This window comes from Pan paniscus, chromosome 10 (assembly GCF_029289425.2).
Source record: "Pan paniscus chromosome 10, NHGRI_mPanPan1-v2.0_pri, whole genome shotgun sequence".
NCBI classification, from domain to species: domain Eukaryota; kingdom Metazoa; phylum Chordata; class Mammalia; order Primates; family Hominidae; genus Pan; species Pan paniscus.
The window spans coordinates 51,998,783-52,017,891 of NC_073259.2; the positions used below are offsets into that span (position 1 = coordinate 51,998,783).

General features: G+C 39.4%; 1 protein-coding gene across 2 annotated transcripts in view; it reads left to right on the plus strand.

The window, feature by feature from the left end:
- The first annotated feature begins 33 nt into the window (after positions 1-33).
- GXYLT1 (glucoside xylosyltransferase 1) overlaps positions 34-19,109 on the plus strand; it is a 77,153-nt gene continuing 58,077 nt past the window's right edge. For both annotated transcript variants that reach the window (XM_034936020.3, XM_034936021.3), the window contains exon 1: positions 34-14,468. In XM_034936020.3, the coding sequence (XP_034791911.1) occupies positions 14,248-14,468 (221 nt within the window). In that variant the 5' untranslated portion in view covers positions 34-14,247. The remainder of the gene's footprint in view (positions 14,469-19,109) is intronic.

A 19,109-nucleotide genomic window follows, 5' to 3' on the forward strand; every position in this document is an offset into this window, starting at 1 on the left:
TTCAAATGTTTTATACATTTTTGGAGATAGTAAAAATTTAAAAATGTAATAGGGAAAATATTTAATTTTTAAGTCAAAAACTATGCTTTAAAGGAATTACATCTTATGATCAAATAACTTTCAGGATGTATTTTAAATGAGCTGCAAGAGAGAAAAATCTGACAGGAGATGGGATTTTACCTGAATGGAGCATACTCATATTTCTACATAGGTGGGAAGATACTCATCTTTCTACATAGGCGGGAACACGGTGTAGCATGGAGATTAAGTGTGCTAACTGACACCTCATGTTTGAATCCTGTTGTAGAATGGAAATGAACTTAAATTACCCAAGCTTACTTTCCATCTATAAAACAGGGCTAATAATGGTAATCACATCTAATTTATAGGGTTTTTGGGAGGATTAAGTCAATCCATGTAAAATTCTTAATTATCTGACACATACTGGTCACTCAGTAAATGTGAGCTTTTACCATTGTTATAGGTAAAATCCCATTACAAAAATACAAAAATATTTTTTGTAACAGTTATTTTCCTGCCCTCTTGGATGACCTAAAGTAATAGTGTTTTATAGATTTCACTAAATTTTCAGTGTAATATCAGATGTTTTCTCTGGATGCAGAAAGACCATCTTTCCATAATTAAAGAACCTGGTGGGTGTGCACTATGAGATTGGAGAAATGAATTAAGTTGACTTGAAATTATTTTACTTTTATTAATCACAGGTATCTCAACCTGCCTTTGTTTCACCCTACTTCAAGTACACTTCCACACCAGGAAAACAGACCCAAATTCCATAAATAGAACTGACGTTAAAATATGCGAAAGATTCAGAACCTAGCTTTAGGGTACATGTTTTTCTCTGTTTCATGAACTTACAGTGTGGTTTGAGCACTGGGTTCTTTTAGCCAAATTCCATACAAAAAGAATTTGGATGTTTTCCAGCATTTATTACCTTACTTTGCTATAAGTAAGAGTGAAGATAGGCCGGGTGTGATGGCTCATGCCAGTAATCCCAGCACTTTGGGCTGAAGCGGGCAGATATTTTGAGCCAAGGACCAGCCTGGGCAACATGGTGAAAGCTCATCTCTATAAAAAAATTTGAATATACATATATATATGTATATTTAAAAAGTGAATATACTTTGAGGCACAGAAGAATATTCTTAAAACCTTTTGTATTATACAATAGAAATAAAGGTTTTATTTTTATTAAATGCTTTCCTAAAATGATAGTGGATAATAGACAAAGTGAAAACATTTAAAAAGGAAGAGAAACTTCAGCCTTTCTAAGTTGATAGCATGTTTATTAACTTTTAGATAAAGATCCTTATAGACTGAAAGAATGTAGCCTCTGCATTAATGGTAAATGGTCTAGAAGTTTTCGTTTCCACTGAGGCTTCCCCCACTCGCTTTTTTAAACTTCCTGCTATGGTTTGGATATGGTTTGTCCTCACCAAAACTCATGCTGAGGCCTGAGTCCCCAGTTTGATTGTGTTGGTAGGTGGTGCCTTTAAGAGGTGATTAGGTCATTCAGATGGATTAAAGGCTTTCTCATGAGGCTCAGTTAGTTCTGGAATGGATTCGCACTTGCAGGAATGGATGAATTCTCACAAGAGTGGGTTGTTATAAAGTGAGGATGCTTCTTGTGTTCTGTTCTCTTTGCCCTCCTCAGTTCACCATCTGCTTTCCACCATGAGTTGAAGCAGCATGAGGCCCTCATCAGATGGGCTCCCTGATCTTGGACTCCTCAGCCTTTGGACTCATAAGCCAAAATAAATCTGTTTTCTTTATAAATTGCCCAGTCTCAGGTATTCTGTTATAGCAAAAAAAAAAAAAAAAAAAAAAAAAGTGGATTGAGATACTTTTTTGCTCTGCTACTTACCTCTTTTCCAGAATCTTTTAAGGACTTGATGTAGGAACTGAGCTATTTAGTAAGTCATTGGTAGAAGTTTCCGCACTGTACTTTGAAAATTAAGTGAAAGCAGAAAAGTGAGTGCGTATGTAAGGAAAATAATAGTAAAAGAACGCTTTGACTTCTTAGCACTCGCCCTCTCCTGTATATCCCCAGGCACCTTCAGTTGTCTGGAACAAAGAATGTAGGAAAAACTGAAGAAATTCAGAACAGTTACCAATGACAAAAATCACTGATCAGAATAAAAAGACAAGGTTACAGAATATACGTTGTTACTGATCATTTTTCAAAAGCAGAAGGAAAAGAATGCCCTCCCTGGCCATTGAGGGTGATAAAAAGTAAGCCCCACTTCTATCACAGGCAACGAAGGACAGGGATGGAAAAAAAAAGTGAAGAAGAAGGGGAAAAAGCAAAAGTTATGAAAAAAATTAGAAAAGGGGACACTGGGATTCAGTCTGGATAATGGTAGAATCACTAGGAAGGGACAGAACAAATAGAACTTACAGCACATAAGTCTCTGGTGACGTTTTAAAAACATGATAAAGCATCTTCATGATGACTCTGTCATTAGCTAAAGTTTAACTTGTGTTTAGTAGACTATTTACTAAGACAGCAGTATGTGTAATACAGAATGATGTTCATCAAAACCAGTTCGCTTTAGGAAGCTGTCACAGAGAAGTTTTACCTTGAATTATAAGGTAATTCAAGACCCACTAAACCTGTGTGTATTATTTCCACTCCTTAGGAATTCCAGTTGGGGAGGTATCTATTTCACTGGGTCCTTGCCCCAAAAAGTTCCCCCAGGGGTTTATTCTTACAACTTGAAGGTTTTTTAAAAATATTATTTGGCGTGATTTACACTAGATATATGTGGCCTTTTGTAAGAACAAAAGGAAATTATTAACTACTTTCCTGAATGCACATTCCTACCAGCCCAGATAATTTAAATTTTAAGTATGTAATGTGGAGTTGACCCTTGAACAACATGGGTTTTAACTGCCTGGGTGCACTTACACATGGATTTTCTTCCAACTCTGCCACGTCGAAGACAGCAAAATCAACCATTCCTCTTTTTCCTCAGCCTACTCAACATGAAGACTATGAGGATGAAGACCTTTATGATGATCAACTTCCACTTAATGAATAGTAAATATATTTTTCCTTCCTAATGATTTAACAATTTCTCTAGCTTACTTTGTTGAAGAATACAGTATATAATACATATACAAAATATGTGTTAATTAACTTTATGTTATCAGTAAGGCTTTTGGTCAACAGTAGGCTATTAGTAGTTACGTTTTGGGGGAGTCAAAAGTTGTATGCGAGGTTTTGACTGCTTGAGGGTTGGTGTCTCTAACCGCCACATTGTTTAAGGGTCAACTGAATTAGGCTTTGTGCTTAGCCGGTGCAGATATTCCTGTCTTTATGGAATAGTCTAATTCTGGAGCATATGAAATGCCATAAGACTAAATACTTCAATGGAAAAAATCAAGTAGCTACCTGGAAGGCTTCGGTGCTCTGGGACATGTTTCACATTCTTAGTCTCCCCTGTTGCTGGGAGTTATGGACTGTAATAGCTATTTCACTGTTGTAATACAGTAAGTATTTTGTTGACTTTGGTTTTATTTACATCAGTCTTATTTAATTCAGTGAACACTTATTGAGTATTATTTAATTCAGTGAACACTTACTATGTATGAGTATACATACTCAATAAGATGTGGAATGGCCATCTTAGAGACTGTAAATAATTACAGTGCCATAACTACAATAATAAAAACATGTATGAGATGCAGACAAGAGAGAGTGCTTGCCACCCATTTGTTTCTAGAAAATTCACCTAGGCTAAAGTATCTACTGCAAGTCCACATTGAAAATGTTAGGGCCTCATCTTGATGTTTGAAGCTGATAATTTTGGGTGTCACCAGTAGTTTTAGCCCAACTCCAGTTTTATTTACTCCAGCTTGAATTTTTGAAAGTTTAAGACTTTAAGCCATGTAAAGTGAGACAATTTATCATTTTCCTGCACTAATTTTTAAAAAATCATACAACAGCTGAATGAGGTCTGCTATGTCCTTTTTGTAGATGAAGAAGCGTATTACATCACTCTGTCCAAAAGAAATTTTATTCAGATTTATTTCAGAAAGAGCTTTACTTCACCTGAGAAATTGCCTTTTCCTTATGGACAAAGCAGATTATTAATTGGTTGCCCGATATTTTTGCTGTAGTTGTGAGAAATCTCCTATTAAAATTGGGTTCAGGCTGGGTGTGGTGGCTCACACCTGTAATCCCAGCACTTTGGGAGGCCGAGGTGGGCAGATCACCTGAGGTCGGGCGTTCGAGACCAGCCTGGCCAATACGGTGAAACCCCGTCTCTACTAAAAATACAAAAAATTAGCTAGTCATAGTGGCAGGCACCTGTAATCCCAGCTACTTGGGAGACTGAGGCAGGAGAATTGCTTGAAACCAGGAGATGGAGGTGGCAGTGAGCAGAGATCCCACCCCTGCACTCCAGCCTGGGTGACAGAGCGAGACTCCATCTCAAAAAAAAAAAAAAAAAAGTTGAGTTCGGTTTTAATAATTATGTGGGCTTGGTTGTCTGCTTATCTGCATTCTAACTTTTTAGTCTTTTTTTTTAATCAGAGGAAAAAGATTTAATATAAAGATTCAAGCTTCACATCATGACAAATAATAAATTGTGAAATATAATTTTTTCTTCTTCTTTTTGTATTTTTTATAAATACTGGGTTTCACAACATTGCCCAGGCTGGACTTGAACTCCTGGGCTCAAGCCATCCTCTCGAGTTGGCCTCCTAAAGTATTGGGATTATAGGTGTGAGCCATGGAGGCTGGTGGTGGCTCTTTTTCTATTTTAATCTAATTTCTTATTCTTGATCTTTTTTGTATTTTTCCAGAGTTTGATTTTTATCTACTTGTTTTTCTTTTGTTTTTATAAATGGCCACAAATATCTAGTGTAAATCAGGCCAAATAGTATTTAAAAAAAAATCTTCCTTATTTCAAGTTGTAAGAATAAACTCCTAGGGGAACTATTTGGGGCAAGGATCCAGTGAGATACATACCTCCCCATCTGGAATTCCTGAGGAGTGGAAATAATACATACAGTTTTAGTAGGTCTTTAGATTACATCTAGATTTAAATCGGCTGACCTACCTGGAAGAAGGGAGTTTGGATGAAAGCTACCACCTCATCATCATTTTTCTAATGAATCTTTTAGCAAGAAAATTCAGAAACTAAATGGATATTATTTTCATTATCCTCTTTTAATTCATAATCCAACAATAAAATGGTCCTGTGTTTACTTTTGGAGTCAGCAAGAATGGGAAGAGTTGGAAGGTTATAAAACTAGTTTGGGAGAAGACTTCTAAAGGACAAAGAAAATGACGGTGAACACATTTTGTTTTTTAATTTTTAATTTCTGTGGGTACATAGGAGGTGTATATATTTACAGGGTACATGAGATGTTTTGATACAGACATGTAATGCATAATAACCACATCATGGAGATTGGAGTATCCATCTCCTCAAGCATTTATCATTTGTGTTACTGACAATCCAATTATACTCTTTTAGTTATTTTTAAATGTACAATTATGTTATCAAATAGAAGGTCTTATTCATTCTATTTTTTTGTACTCATTAACTATCCTCACCACCCCCACCATCTACCCTTCCCAGCCTCTAGTAACCATCCTTCTACTATCTGTCTCCATGAGTTTAACTGTTTTAATTTTTAGATCCCACAAATAAGTGAGAACATGGGATTTTTGTCTTTCTGACCCCGGCTTATTTCACTTAACATAATCATCTCCAGTTCCATCCATGTTGTTGCAAATGACTGGATCTCATGTTTTTTATGGGTGAGTAGTACTCCATTGTTTGTATGTACCACATTTTCTTTATCCAGTCATCTGTTGATGGACATTTACTTTGCTCCCAAATCTTAGCTATTGTAAACAGTGCTGTAATAAACACCAGAGTGCAGATATCTCTTCAATATACTGATTTCCTTTCTTTTGGGTATATACCCAGCAATGGGATTGCTGGATACTATGGTAGCTCAATTTTTAGTTTTTTTTTGAGGAACCTCCAAACTGTTCTCCATAGTGGTTGTACTAATTTACATTCCCACCAACAATGTACAAGGATTCCCTTTTCTCCACATCCTTGCCAGCATTTGTTATTGCCTGTTTTTTGGATAAAAGTCATTTTAACTGGGGTGAGATGATATCTCATTGTAGTTTTGATTTGCATTTCTCTGATGATCAGTGATGTTGAGCACCTTTTCATATGCCTTTTTGCCATTTGTACATCTTCTTTTGAGAAATGTCTATTCAAACATTTGGCCCATATTTTGATTGGATTATTAGATTTTTTTTCCTACAGAGTGTTGCTTGAGCTCCTTATATATTCTGGTTATGAATCCCTGGTCAGAGGGGTAGTTTGCAAATATTTTCTCCAATTCTGTGGGTTTCCTCATGTTGTTGTTTCCTTTGCTGTGCAGAAGCTTTTCAACTTGATATGATTCCATTTGTCCATTTTTGCTTTGGTTGCCTGTGCTTATGGGGTGTTACTCAAGAAATTTTTGCCAAGACCAAGGTCCTGGAGATTTTCCCCAATGTTTTCTTTTAGTAATTTCATAGTTTGAGGTCTTAGAGTTAAGTCTTTAATCCAGTTTGATTGGATTTCTGTATACGGTGAGAGATAGGGGTCTAGTTTCATTCTTATGCATATGGATATCCAGTTTTCCCAGCACCATTTATTGAAGAGATTGTCTTTTCCCATTGTATATTGTTGGCACCTTTGTCAAAAATGAATTCATTGTAGCTGTGTGGACTTGTTTCTGGATTCTCTTTTCTTTTCTATTCTTTTTTTTTTTTTTTTTTTTTGGAGACAGAATCTCACTGTGTCACCCAGGTGGGAGTACAGTGGTGCAATCTTGGCTCACTGCAACCTCCACCTCCTGGGTTCAAGAATTCTCGTGCCTCAGCCTCCTGAGTAGCTGGGATTACAGGTGTGCACCACCACACCCAGCTAATTTTTTATTTTTAGTAGAGACGGGTTGCGTCATGTTGGCCAGGTTGGTCTCTAACTCCTGGCCTCAAGTGATCCACCTGCCTTGGTCTCCCAAAGTGCTGGGATTACAGGTGTGAGCCACTGCGCCTGGCCTCTGGGTTCTATTTCATTGGTCTATGTATCTGTTTTTATGCCATTACCATGCTATTTTGGTTACTATAGCTCTGTAGTACAATTTGAAGTCAGGTAATGTGATTCCTCTAGTTTTGTTCTTTTTGCTTATTAGGATAGCTTTGGCTATTCTGTGTCTTTTGTGATTCCATATAAATTTTAGGATTGTTATTTCTATTTCTGTGGAGAATGTCATTGGTATTCTGATAGAGATAGCATTGAATCTGTATATTGCTTTGGGTAGGTAAGTATGAACATTTTAACAATATGATTCTTCTAATCCATCAAAATGGAATCTCTCCATTTTTTTGTGTCCTCTAAATTTCTTTCATCAATGTTTTATAGTTTTCATTGTAGAGATCCTTCACTTCTTTAATTCCTAGATATTTAATTTTATTTGTGGCTCTTTTAATTGGGATTACTTTTGTTATTTTTCAGATTGTTCACTTTTGGCATATAGAAATGCTACTGATTTTTGTATGTTGATTTTTTATCCTGAAACTTTACTGAATTTGTTTATCAGTTCTAATAGTTTTTTGGTGGAGTCCTTAGGTTTTTTCCAAATGTAAGATTATAATTATCTGCAAACAAGGATAATTCAACTTCTGTTCCAATTTGGATGCCCTTTATTTATTTCTCTTGTCTGATTGCTCTAGCTAGGACTTCCAGTAGTATGTTGAATAACAGTGGTGAAAGCGGGTGGTGGTGAATGCACTTTTAAAAAGAAAATAGGTTGAGTTCCCAGAAGAAAAGAGCAGTGATCTGGCCTTAGGCCTGAGAAGTAGTTTTTTTGTTGTTGTCTGTTTGTTTGTTTGTTTTTGAGACAGAGTCTTGCTCTGTTGCCAGGCTGGAGTGCAGTGGCGCGATCTCTGCTCACTGCAACCTCCGCCTCCTGGGTTCAAGTGATTCTCCTGCCTCAGCCTCCCGAGTAGCTGGGACTACAGGCACTTGCCATCATGCCCAGCTAATTTTTGTATTTTTAGTAGAGACAGGGTTTCACCATGTTGGCCAGGATGGTTTCAATCTCTTGACCCTGTGATCTGCCCGCCTCGGCCTCCCAAAGTGCTGGATTTTTTGGCTTTTAATAAGGGAAAAATTTTTTAAAAGCCTATGTTTTCTAGCAAAGAATAAGATAAATAATTTGAGGAACACTTTCACTTAATTGGAAAAGAGAGCAAAAAAGAATTTTTACTTTATTAAAAATAAAATATATAAATGTAAAAATAAAGGAAACCAAACATAACAGGATTACCTAGTGATGTAATTTCTGTATAGAATGGAATATGAGGGAACAATAAGAATTATGAGTTCAGCCAAGCATCAGACAGAAGTGTGATAGTATCAGAATTCTTAATTATTTTCAGTCTTCAATGTTTGGGAACCTGGGTCAGAAGAGTCTTGAAACCTTTTCTTTCTTTCTTTCCTCCCTTCCTTCCTCCCTCCCTCCCTCCCTTCCTTCCTTCCTTCCTTTGCTTATTTCCTTTTAAAAGTTTAAAAAATTTGTTTGGGGGTACATAGTATGTGTATATATTTATAGGGTACATGAGATGTTTTGATAAAGGCAGGCAATGCAAAATAATCACATCATGGAGAATAGGGTATCCATTCCTTCAAGCATTTATCCTCTGTGTTACAAACGATTCAATTACATACAGTTTTAGTTATTTTTAAAATGTACCATTATGCTATGGTCACCCTGTTGTGCTATCAAATAGTAGGTCTGTTCTTTAATATTATAATTATGAGACTTGGCTGATGACAAGAATTTGCATATGGGTGTTTTCTTTTTTTATATATTTTTTAATTTTTTGAGACGGCTTTTTGCTCTTGTTGCCCAGGGTGGAGTGCAATGGCGCGATCTCAGCTCACTGTAACCTCTGCCTCCCGGGTTCAAGCGATTCTCCTGCCTCAGCCTCCCAAGTAGCTGGGATTACAGGCATGTGCCACCATGCCCGGCTAATTTTGTATTTTTAGTAGAGACGGCATTTTACTATGTTGATCCGACTGTTTTTAGTAGAGACGGGGTTTTACTATGTTGGTCAGGCTGTTCTCAAACTCTTGACCTCAGGTGATCCACCGACTTCGGCTTCCCAAAGTGCTGGGATTACAGGCATAAGCCACCACACCTGGCCTATGGGTGTTTTAATTCAAAATTTCGTCATGACTAAATTTCCCTACAAATCTAGCTTTATATTTTACTGACAATTTTTGTTTGTTTGTTTGTTTTTGTTTTGAGATGGAGTCTCACTCTGTCAGCCAGGCTGGTATTCAGTGGTGTGATCTTGGCTCACTGCAACCTCCACCTCCTGGGCTCAAGTGATCCTCCCACTTCAGCCTCCCGAGTAGCTGGGACCACAGATGCACAGCACCATGCCCAGCTAATTCTTGCATTTTTTATAGAGACGGGTTTTCACCATGTTGCTCAGGCTCATCTTGAATTCCTGAGCTCAAGTGACCTTCCTGCCTTGGCCTCCCAAAGTGCTGCGATTACAGGCATGAGCCATTGCGCCTGGCCGTTACTATTTTTTAAAAATAATATATTCTGTTTTACTAATCGGTATGCAGGGTTCTTGAAGTTTGAACCAGGGAGAAATAGAGGGACATCCAGAGGATATTCCTCGTTCTCTTTCCCACCTAGCCCACTGTACACTTTCCCTACCTTGTAGATGGAAATGTCAGCAAAATTCTGGTATCATATAGGAGGTTAAGGCATCCTCATTAATTAGTTTTCCACCGCTTTTCTTTTTTCAGTTTAAATTATTTATTTATTTTTTAATCTTTCACTACTTCTTTTTCTACTCTTGTGGCCTGTAGCAACGTGTTTTTAAGAATGAAGAGCATCACTTTACTCTTTCATCCTTCCTCTGACTCTTTCCCTACAGTTACTGGTCTGAATGAACACATAAAATGAGATTTTTGTGCAAACTAAACATTATATTCCAACTTTTCCTCCAGTCCAACAAAGTCTCTAGGAATTGGACTGTGGAAAATGGGGAAATATACTAGAAGCCCACTAGCGGAGAGAATGAATTTTACTTTTAGCCTGAGTTTCTGATTCTTTGTGCTCTGCTACTAATCTGACTTGCATTTCACTGATTGTAAATTTTGTTTTAGACTCCAAGATCAGTCTGAAAGATTTTCATATAACATTGGTTCCCTTTTTGCTTTCAATTTGAATTTGTACCACTCCATTTAGTGCTTATTTGTTCCTAGTGAGATAGCATGGCGTAATGGAAAAGAACAAGAAATAGAAATCTTAGAGGATTTCTATCTGAATTTTGGATCTTATTATTAACCATGTGGTAAATGAACATTTCTGAATTTCAGGCTGTTTGCTTTTTTGGGGGGGGGATTGTTTTTATTTTTAAATTTTTCTTGCTATCTGTGGTCACATCTCTATCAGGCTCGTGTTTTTTTTTTGTTTGTTTTGTTTTTTTTTAGAATAGAATAACATCTCCTACTTCATAGGAATGCTATAAAGATTAAATTAAACTTTTTTTTTTTTTTTTTTTGTAGAAAGAGGGGTCTCATTATATTACCCAAGCTGTTTTTGATCTCCTGGCCTCAAGCAATCCTCCCAGCTCCACCTCCCAAAGTGCTGGGATTACAGGTGTGAGCCACCGTGCCCAGCCAAGGATTAAATTCCATTATGCATAGACCTTTATAAAATGGAAGTCATGCAAAAAGGTTTTTTTTTTTTTCCTGCAAAAAGAGTTTTTGAATTTTACTCTGAAAAGGTGTAGAATTTAACTTTCTCCATGTCTTTTTTTTTTAAGGAATCAAGTACTTAAGGTAGAAGTGTAAAGAAAATGCTGAGCAGGCCCCCAAATCTGCTCTAGACTGATTTAGAGAAGACATTTTAAAAAAATGAAAACGGGAGCCGGGCGCAGTGGCTCACGCTGTAATCCCAGCACTTTGGGGAGGCCGAGGTGGGTGGATCACGAGGTCAGGAGATAGAGACTATTCTGGCCAACATGATGAAACCCCGTCTCTACTAAAAATACAAAAAATTAGCCAGGCCTGGTGGCACGCACGCGCCTGTAGTCCCAGCTACTCAGGAGGCTGAGGCAGGAGAATCACTTGAACCCGAGAGGCGGAGGTTGCAGTGAGCTGAGATTGTGCCACTGCACTCCAGCCTGGTGACAGAGCAAAACTCCATCTCAAAAAAAAAAAAAAAAAAAAGAAAACGCCCATTAATTGAACACCTATTATATATCCAGGATGTACTAAGAGCTATACGAAAAATCAAGATTAATCTTTTAAATATAAAATTATTGAGATGTGGCTTAATTCTGAATCAGAGAATTTTCCAGATCATGGAGATCTCTATCTCCTAAACAACAAATATTGATAATTTTAAATTACTTTTTCTCCACCTAAATTTACCTATTTGATACGATGAATGAAGGTCAACATGGATTAAAAATTTGGATATCAGTCTATCATTAGAGAATTAAGAGACTGGTATAGAGAGAAAAAAATAGATTTAGGAATACATACCTTCACGCAGTACATGGAAGAAACACCTAACTGTTGTGACATCAAATATGTTAAAGCGTTTTCATTAACTTAATTTTAGGAATATCAAAATGCAACGTGTAAATCCGGTTAATAATTAGAGGGGATGCCAGCATGCACACAGCTCCTCCAAGATAACCAGTTAAGATGATGTGTGAGTAATAGAAAAATCATTTCTATTTTTGGAATGGTTTATATAATTTTTCAACAGAAAATTACAGGATTAGAAGGAACCTAAAAGGATGATATGGTCCAGTACCCTGACGTCAATAAATGAGTGGCTATTTTTCCTGATATGCTCTTTTCATAAAATTGTTGCAGAAATGAAAACTGCTTGCCTTCTCTTTTTGCCATTCCATTATTTTAACCATCTGTGGGTCAAGGAGTTATTCTTAATTATTACTACGTTTAGTTTCTTTGTTGAAATACAGAACAGTTATAGTTAGTATCTTTTAAATTAAACATTTTTTGAGTACTAGCTGTTACTCTAGTTTCTTGGTACCATATCTTTCAGCTTTCTCTCAAAAGGTATTTTCATTCTTATCAATGCTTTTCCTATCATTCTGGGTACTTCGTTAAGTTTATCTTCATTTCTCTAAGAAGTGTAAGGTGTAGTGGAAGTATTAATTTAGTATTCTTGTGGTTTCTATTTGCCTGTTTTCCCTTTGAGAGCAGTACACTCCTTTTATTTCTGAATACTCTGCATCAGAGCCCCTTGTCTGGCATGTAGAATATGTTCAATAAATGTTTATTGAATGCATAAATGTATGTTCTCATTCTCTTTACACATCTTGATAGCATGCTAATGTTCATTTTTTATCAGGTAAAGCAAGAAGGGAAGGAAGTTGAACCTTAAATTTGTTTAGTGACTTTATCATGGTTACAGAACCACTACTTTTTTGGTATAGGGAGCCAAGGATCCAAATGGAGACTGCTACTATTTTGCGCAGCATTTCCCCACCTTGTATCTCATGGCCAAACTTTTCAACGCCCCAGATGCAATTTCAGCAGTTAAACGCATGATTTTTCCCCATGAATGTGTGTTCGTGTGTGTGTGTATTTTTAAGTATCCCTTCCCTCACTTTTTGGCACTGGTGCTGCTTTCTGCCTCCAATCTCTCCTCTCTCTATTTCAGCCTCCACATTACAGCCAGAATCTGCTCTCTAAAATGCAATTGTGATCATGTTACTTCCCTATTTAAAAACCCTTCAATGGTTCACTAATGTCTTGCAGATTAAATTCAAACTCCTTGGTGTGCTAAACAAAGCACTCAAATGTCTGGCCCCTTCTACGCGCTTATCGCTCATCATACCCTCTCTTGCATTCACTTAGCTGGTGGTATCAAACTTCACACAGTTCCCTACACAAGAGCCTGTTTATTGATCCTTCAGCCTGGAATTACTTCCCTTACCCGACTCAAGACTCTAGCGCCACCTTTGCTATGAAGTCTCTCTTGACCATACTCACAGATAGAACTGATTGTTCCTTTGTGTGTATGCCCACACCCTTACAGGCCTGGATCTTAAGTCTGTTATCACTGCGTTGCGCTTATTTACAAGTATCCGCTGTCCCACCCACGCTCCACTTAGGCCTCTTTATACCCCTAGGTACTCACACAGAGCTTGGCACAAGTGATGCTTTATAAATGGTCAATGAATGAACGTAGTGGAAACACAGAAGAAGAGGGAGAAGAACTGGGGAAGAAAGAAGCTCTGTGGAGAGAATACTAATTGTTTTGCACATGAAAATAATGAGTTGTGAGGGAGGCCAAAAAGGTCAAAGGGAAGAGCCCTGCCTTACAGGAACTCACTGTCTGCTGGGAGGCAAGAGGTAAGGTCCGCATACCAAACACACGAAGCAATGAGCTTATCTGGGTGAAAATGGCTCGTGCACATTATAGTATCACAGAAACTTAGAGGCTGGGGGAGGATGGAGAGGAAACTGGCCTAGTCAAGTGTCTTCTAAGTGCTAGGCGGCTTTCGAGCGTTAAACAGTTTAATCTTTACAACCACCCCATGATGAGGATAGTAGCTCCATTTTAGGGACGAAGAAACATGCTCAGAGAATTTAGGTTGCCCAATGTCACAAACTACCATGTGGAAGGACCATAATTAGAATTTAGGTCAACTGCCTCCAGAGCCCTGAGGCTTTCGCTCCCCCTCTCTCGGCGGTCGAGACCCACGGGGCTCCCATTCACCTGCGCGTCGGCCTGCGCTGGCTATAGCCCTCAAGCGCGCCGCGTTCCGCGCACTCACACCACCCTCTGCGCGCCAGCCCTGCGTCCCTCCCACGCGAACTGCGCCGGCGCGTCCAGCCCTCCCGCCCGGGGGAGGGGCGGGGTTGCGTCGCTGCCGCTGACCCTTGAGCGCGCGGCGGCAGAGGAGGTGTCCAGTCTTCCGGGCGGGTAGTCCTTCAGCTCCGGAGCCGCGACTGCGCTCGCCTAGGTGGTGGGCGGGGAGGGAAGGAAGGGAGCGGGCGCAAGGCGGCGGCGGGGGCGGCTGCGGGTGAGGAACTTGTTGCGCCCGCGGCTGCGCGGTGCCCCTCCCTCCGCTCCAGTTCGTCGGGGCGGGCGCGGCGGCGGCGGAGAAGGAGGAGCGCGGCCGGGGCGATGCGGCGCTACCTGCGCGTCGTGGTGCTGTGTGTGGCCTGCGGCTTCTGCTCGCTCCTTTACGCTTTCAGCCAGCTCGCCGTGTCCCTGGAAGAAGGAGCGGGCGGCGGTGGCGGGAAGCCGCAGGCCGCAGTGGCTTCCTGGCTCGCGGGCGGCGGACGCGGCGCCGTGAGAGGCGCCGGCGTCGCGGGCCCCGCAGCGCATCCCGGCGTGTCGGACAGGTACGGGCAGTTCCCGGTGTGGGGGACGCGGCGGGCGCGGGGCGCTGGGCGCGGGCTCGGCCTAGCCCGGGCTGCTCGCCGGTGGGTGCCGCGTCTCCCGCGTCTTTCCTCCTGTCTCTGACCCCTCACTCATTTCCCTCCTTCTCCTCCGGCCGGGGCTAAACCCGCGCTGCTCCCGCCTGAGAGTGTCCTACACTTTCTGTGTTTATCTTTTGACCCAGTCATGCGCCCTTTAAAGCAGTTAGAAATTAATTTTCAACTTTTTAAAAAGAGGGTTCTTTGAAAATAAGAGGTGTCCACAAAAGCCTTACTGCTGCCTGGCTAGTGAGAATTTCCTCTTGTTTCAGTGGAGTTCAAGTTGAGATATTTAAACATGAGGCTGGCGCCCTAGTTCAGTGTTTAAGGATTATGTGTGTGTGTGTGAGTGTATATGTGTGTGTATTTTGTCCATCATGCTGATTTTCCTGTGTTAACGCTTACACTTCTGAGTATTAGCCATGGTTAGTTAAATTTGGAAATGGCATTTGTGCGGGTTGTGAAATTTTCTTTTGGAAACACTCAGTTTATTAAGAAACTTAGAGCAAATTAAGAAAAATGAGCGATACTTGGCGTGCTCAAGTCTGTTGTTGGATGGGATGGAGTTACCTTTCTTGACAAATTGGTATTTAAAAAGCGACGTAATGACTTAGGACGTAATCACTGCCAGAGTGGGAATCAACATGAGATTTAAATAGAAAAAAAAGGTTTCTGTCAACGCATTATGAATGCTTGAAATCTGAGCGTTTGCACTGCCTTGCAACATGGACACTTCCACCTTATGTATGGGCATCTCTCTGGGAACGACCTGAAGTGCTCCCTACCAAGACTTGGCAAATGCTGCTTTGATATAGAGAAGTATAGGGTTTGTCGGAAGAGGGAGTATAGATCAGTTGTGGGCTGTTGTTTAACATCATTTTGAGAGTTGATGGTCATTCCCAGAATGAAAGGGGAGTTTGGGCAGAGGAGCAGCGTGGAAAGCGGATTTGTCATGTTTTTACCCTGAGATTTGATTACAGTCAGGGTAATTCCTACATCAGGACCCTCAGTTGTCTGTCCTGGGAGAAAGCAGTCACTGAAGACTTGAATGAGCTCGTGAAAAATGACAGGTTGAAGCTAAACTGTTTATGGCCTAGTATGTTATTGTGAAGCATTTGCAATTATGGAAAAGGAATTATTTTTATATGGGGTAGAATTGTAAGGAAGCAACATTTTAATTAAATATTGAATGAAATTAGACTGATGTTAACATTACATTTTTAGTGCCTTGGTCTTAGATATTTTATTTTGTGACAGAAATTTACAAATTTTGTTCGCTTGACCAGCTAATTTTAATAAAATTATTTGAAATTTTCGAAAATAGCCTCAGTGTTAATAAACATCCAATATAATCATTACTGAAATGTTAAGTTTTATGTGTCAGGATTAAGTCAACCGAAATACTGTACTTTTTTAGGTCCTTTGAGTAGCATTACTCTTTATTTTAAATGAGGCGTACATCTAAGTTAGAACTATAGGTGTATTTATCTCTCTTTGTAAAAAATGTGATGAAGAACAGCATGTCACCACATTTGCGCGCATAAGAAACCATTTGGGCAGGGGAACAACGTGGAAAAGTTGGATTGTGAAGTTTTACTCTATGGTTAGATTAAGATCACGCAAATTACTAAGACCTCAGGACTCTATTTTATATATCGTCATTTATAACATCTTTATAGAAATCTCATAGAATTAAATCAACTTTTGGCAACGCTCGGTAGCTCACGCCTGTAATCCCAGAATTTGGGGAGGCTGAGTGGGGATGATTGATTGCTGGAGGCCAGGAGTTTGACACCAGCCTCGTCAACAACCCATCTTTACAAAAAATAAAAAAATTAAAAAAAAATTAACTGAATGTGGTGTTTCACACCTGTAATCCCAGCACTTTGGGAGGCTAAGGTGGGACGATCACTTGAGCCCAGGAGTTCAAGGCTACAGTGAGCTATGATTGCACCAGTGTAATCCAACCTGGGCGACAGAGCAAGATCCTGTCTCAAAAAAAAAAAAAAAAAAAATTAACTTTTTTGGCCACCATGAGATACGGTATAGAAATCCCTAACCTCTTCATGTATAAATCATTTGGCCAAGATCCAAAGCAAATCAGTGTTGGAGGAGGATTAGAAACTGTATCCTTGGAGTGTTATACAAGAGCTCTTTCTGTAAAGAAAGATAAGGGTCTAGTTTAGATAGTGGACTCAGTGGGCAGTGGGGCTATGGGGCAAGCCAGCAGCTTCCTCTTTTCAGTAGTACTTAGGTATTATTGCATTTTTGCCTCTTTTGATAACATCTTACTTGAAAGATTATAACTGTTTCTCTCTTTTTATTTTAAACACGGGATCTAGGTTTGTACCCAGTAAGTTCCATTGGTCAGATCTTATAAAAACTATTCATGGTATAGAATTTCATGACGACAAAAGACTTGGAGTCCTTGAAGTAAGAACTTTAAAATGAAAGGAACAGTTTTTCAGTGGAATCTCTTATCCGTTAGTGTATTCTGTTTGAAGCCATGGTTTTAATAATCAGAAAATACATGGGTCTTGGAGTCAGATAAACCCGTGTTCTCAGTATTCTGGCTCTGGTTGCTGTGAGACTTTGCCTAAATTGTGTCACATGCCTGTGTTTTAATTTCCTCACCTGTAAAATGTAGGTAATACTTAAATTTTTTTAGCTTTAGTAGGGTATAATTGATAAATAGAAACTGTATATGTTTAAGGCATACAACTTGATAGTTTGACATACATATACATTGAGAAATGATCACAGTTAAGCTATTTAACATCATCACTTCACATAGGGTTTTTTTTTGTGGTGAAAGCACTGAAGATCTACTGTCTTAGCACATTTTAGGTATACTGTACACTTTGTTAACTATAATCATCAGGCTGTACATTAGATTACCTTACTTAATTTGTAATAGAATTCTTAGTTGTCTTTGATGAAAATTCAGTAAAACTATCTCAAGCAAAACATATTTATAGGCTTATACAGTTTTTGAAATGAAGGAAAAACTGCAGATAGCAGGGCAGCTCAAAGGACCTTAAGGGCTGGGGACTCTTTTCCAGTAAAGACAAAACTTTGTTCATGGGGTTTTTCTGTTCTTGCAGGTTTTATTCTCTAATCTCAAATACAAAATCCTAGGAAAAGTCTGTCATTGGACTTGCCTGGGTTGCATGCCCGTTTGTGGACCAGTCAGTGTTACTTGGGATGGGGAACTCTGATTTGTTGACTCTGTGTCACTTGCACATTCCTGTGGCAGACAGAATAACATGATTGGTGTTGGAGAGGAGCGGTGCCTCAAAGGAGAAGGAATGCTGGATAGGCAGTGGCTGTTCTAGAAGGAGATACTCAAGCTCTTCAGTGTGGACAGACTGTATTAAGGTGTTTGACAGAAAGCAGTAGTTATTACCGGACATCACTACTTCATACCACTTTGTTGCATTTTAGTTACTCAGGATGATTAAATTATCATATTTCACTGATGAGTCCTGACATTGATTATCAAAATTTTACCTGTGGCTATACAGCAGTATTGGTAGTGGGGAATCAAGAAATTACTAAATGTTTCAGTGATACCATTCCTGGACCCATCATGCCCTTGGAGTCTCCTTATGTGTCTCCTTGTCACACAGGGAGGTAATTATTTCACTTTCTTTTTTAGATCTGGTTAGGCCATAGAATTGTCATTTCTGCTGGATCCTGGGAATACTAGTGTTATATACTGAGAACTTAAAGAATAGAAAGTATGAGTTTTGGAGTGACAGACTTCAGCTTTGCCACTTACTGACTGTGTTGACCTTGAACTTGTTTTCTTCATCAGAGAGAAGAGTATGATATTGTTTGTGAGAATTGAAATTAAATATTAAATAGCTGATACAGAGTACCTAGTATGGTGCCTGACACAACAACATTTTAGCTAATATCATTTTGGTAATTTAAATTTTAAGTTGGGATTTTTTTTTTCTTCCAATTTCTGACCTCTGGGAAAAATTCTGGTCATTGGGCTCCAGTTAAGACCTGTTAAATCAAAATGCCCTGGCAGTGGGGTCCAGGAATTTATGTTTTAGATATGTGCTCCAGCTTGTTATAAAACCAAAAATTGAGAATAGTTTGGGCACTATTTTCACACTACTGTTTTTAGTGAAGTCCCCCCCCCCCCCGCCCTTTTTTTTTTTTTTTTGAGATGGAGTCTTGCTCTGTCACTCAGGCTGCAGTGCAGTGGTGCGATCTCAGCTCACTGCAAGCTCCGCCTCCCGGGTTCATGCCATTCTCCTGCCTCAGCCTCCCAAGTAGCTGGGACTACAGGTGCCTGCCACCATGCCCAGCTAATTTTTTGTATTTTTAGTAGAGATGGGGTTTCACCATGTTAGCCAGGATGGTCTCCATCTCCTGACCTCATGATCCGCCCACCTCGGCTTCCCAAAGTGCTGGGATTACAGGCATTAGCCACCGTGCCCAGCCCTTTTCCCCCCTTTTTTCTGCAGTTATGTTTGAAGAAGAGAGTTGAGTCAGTGAACAGTAAAGAAAGTTGAATTACTTACTAAAGCCACTTTAATCTCTGCTTTGTTA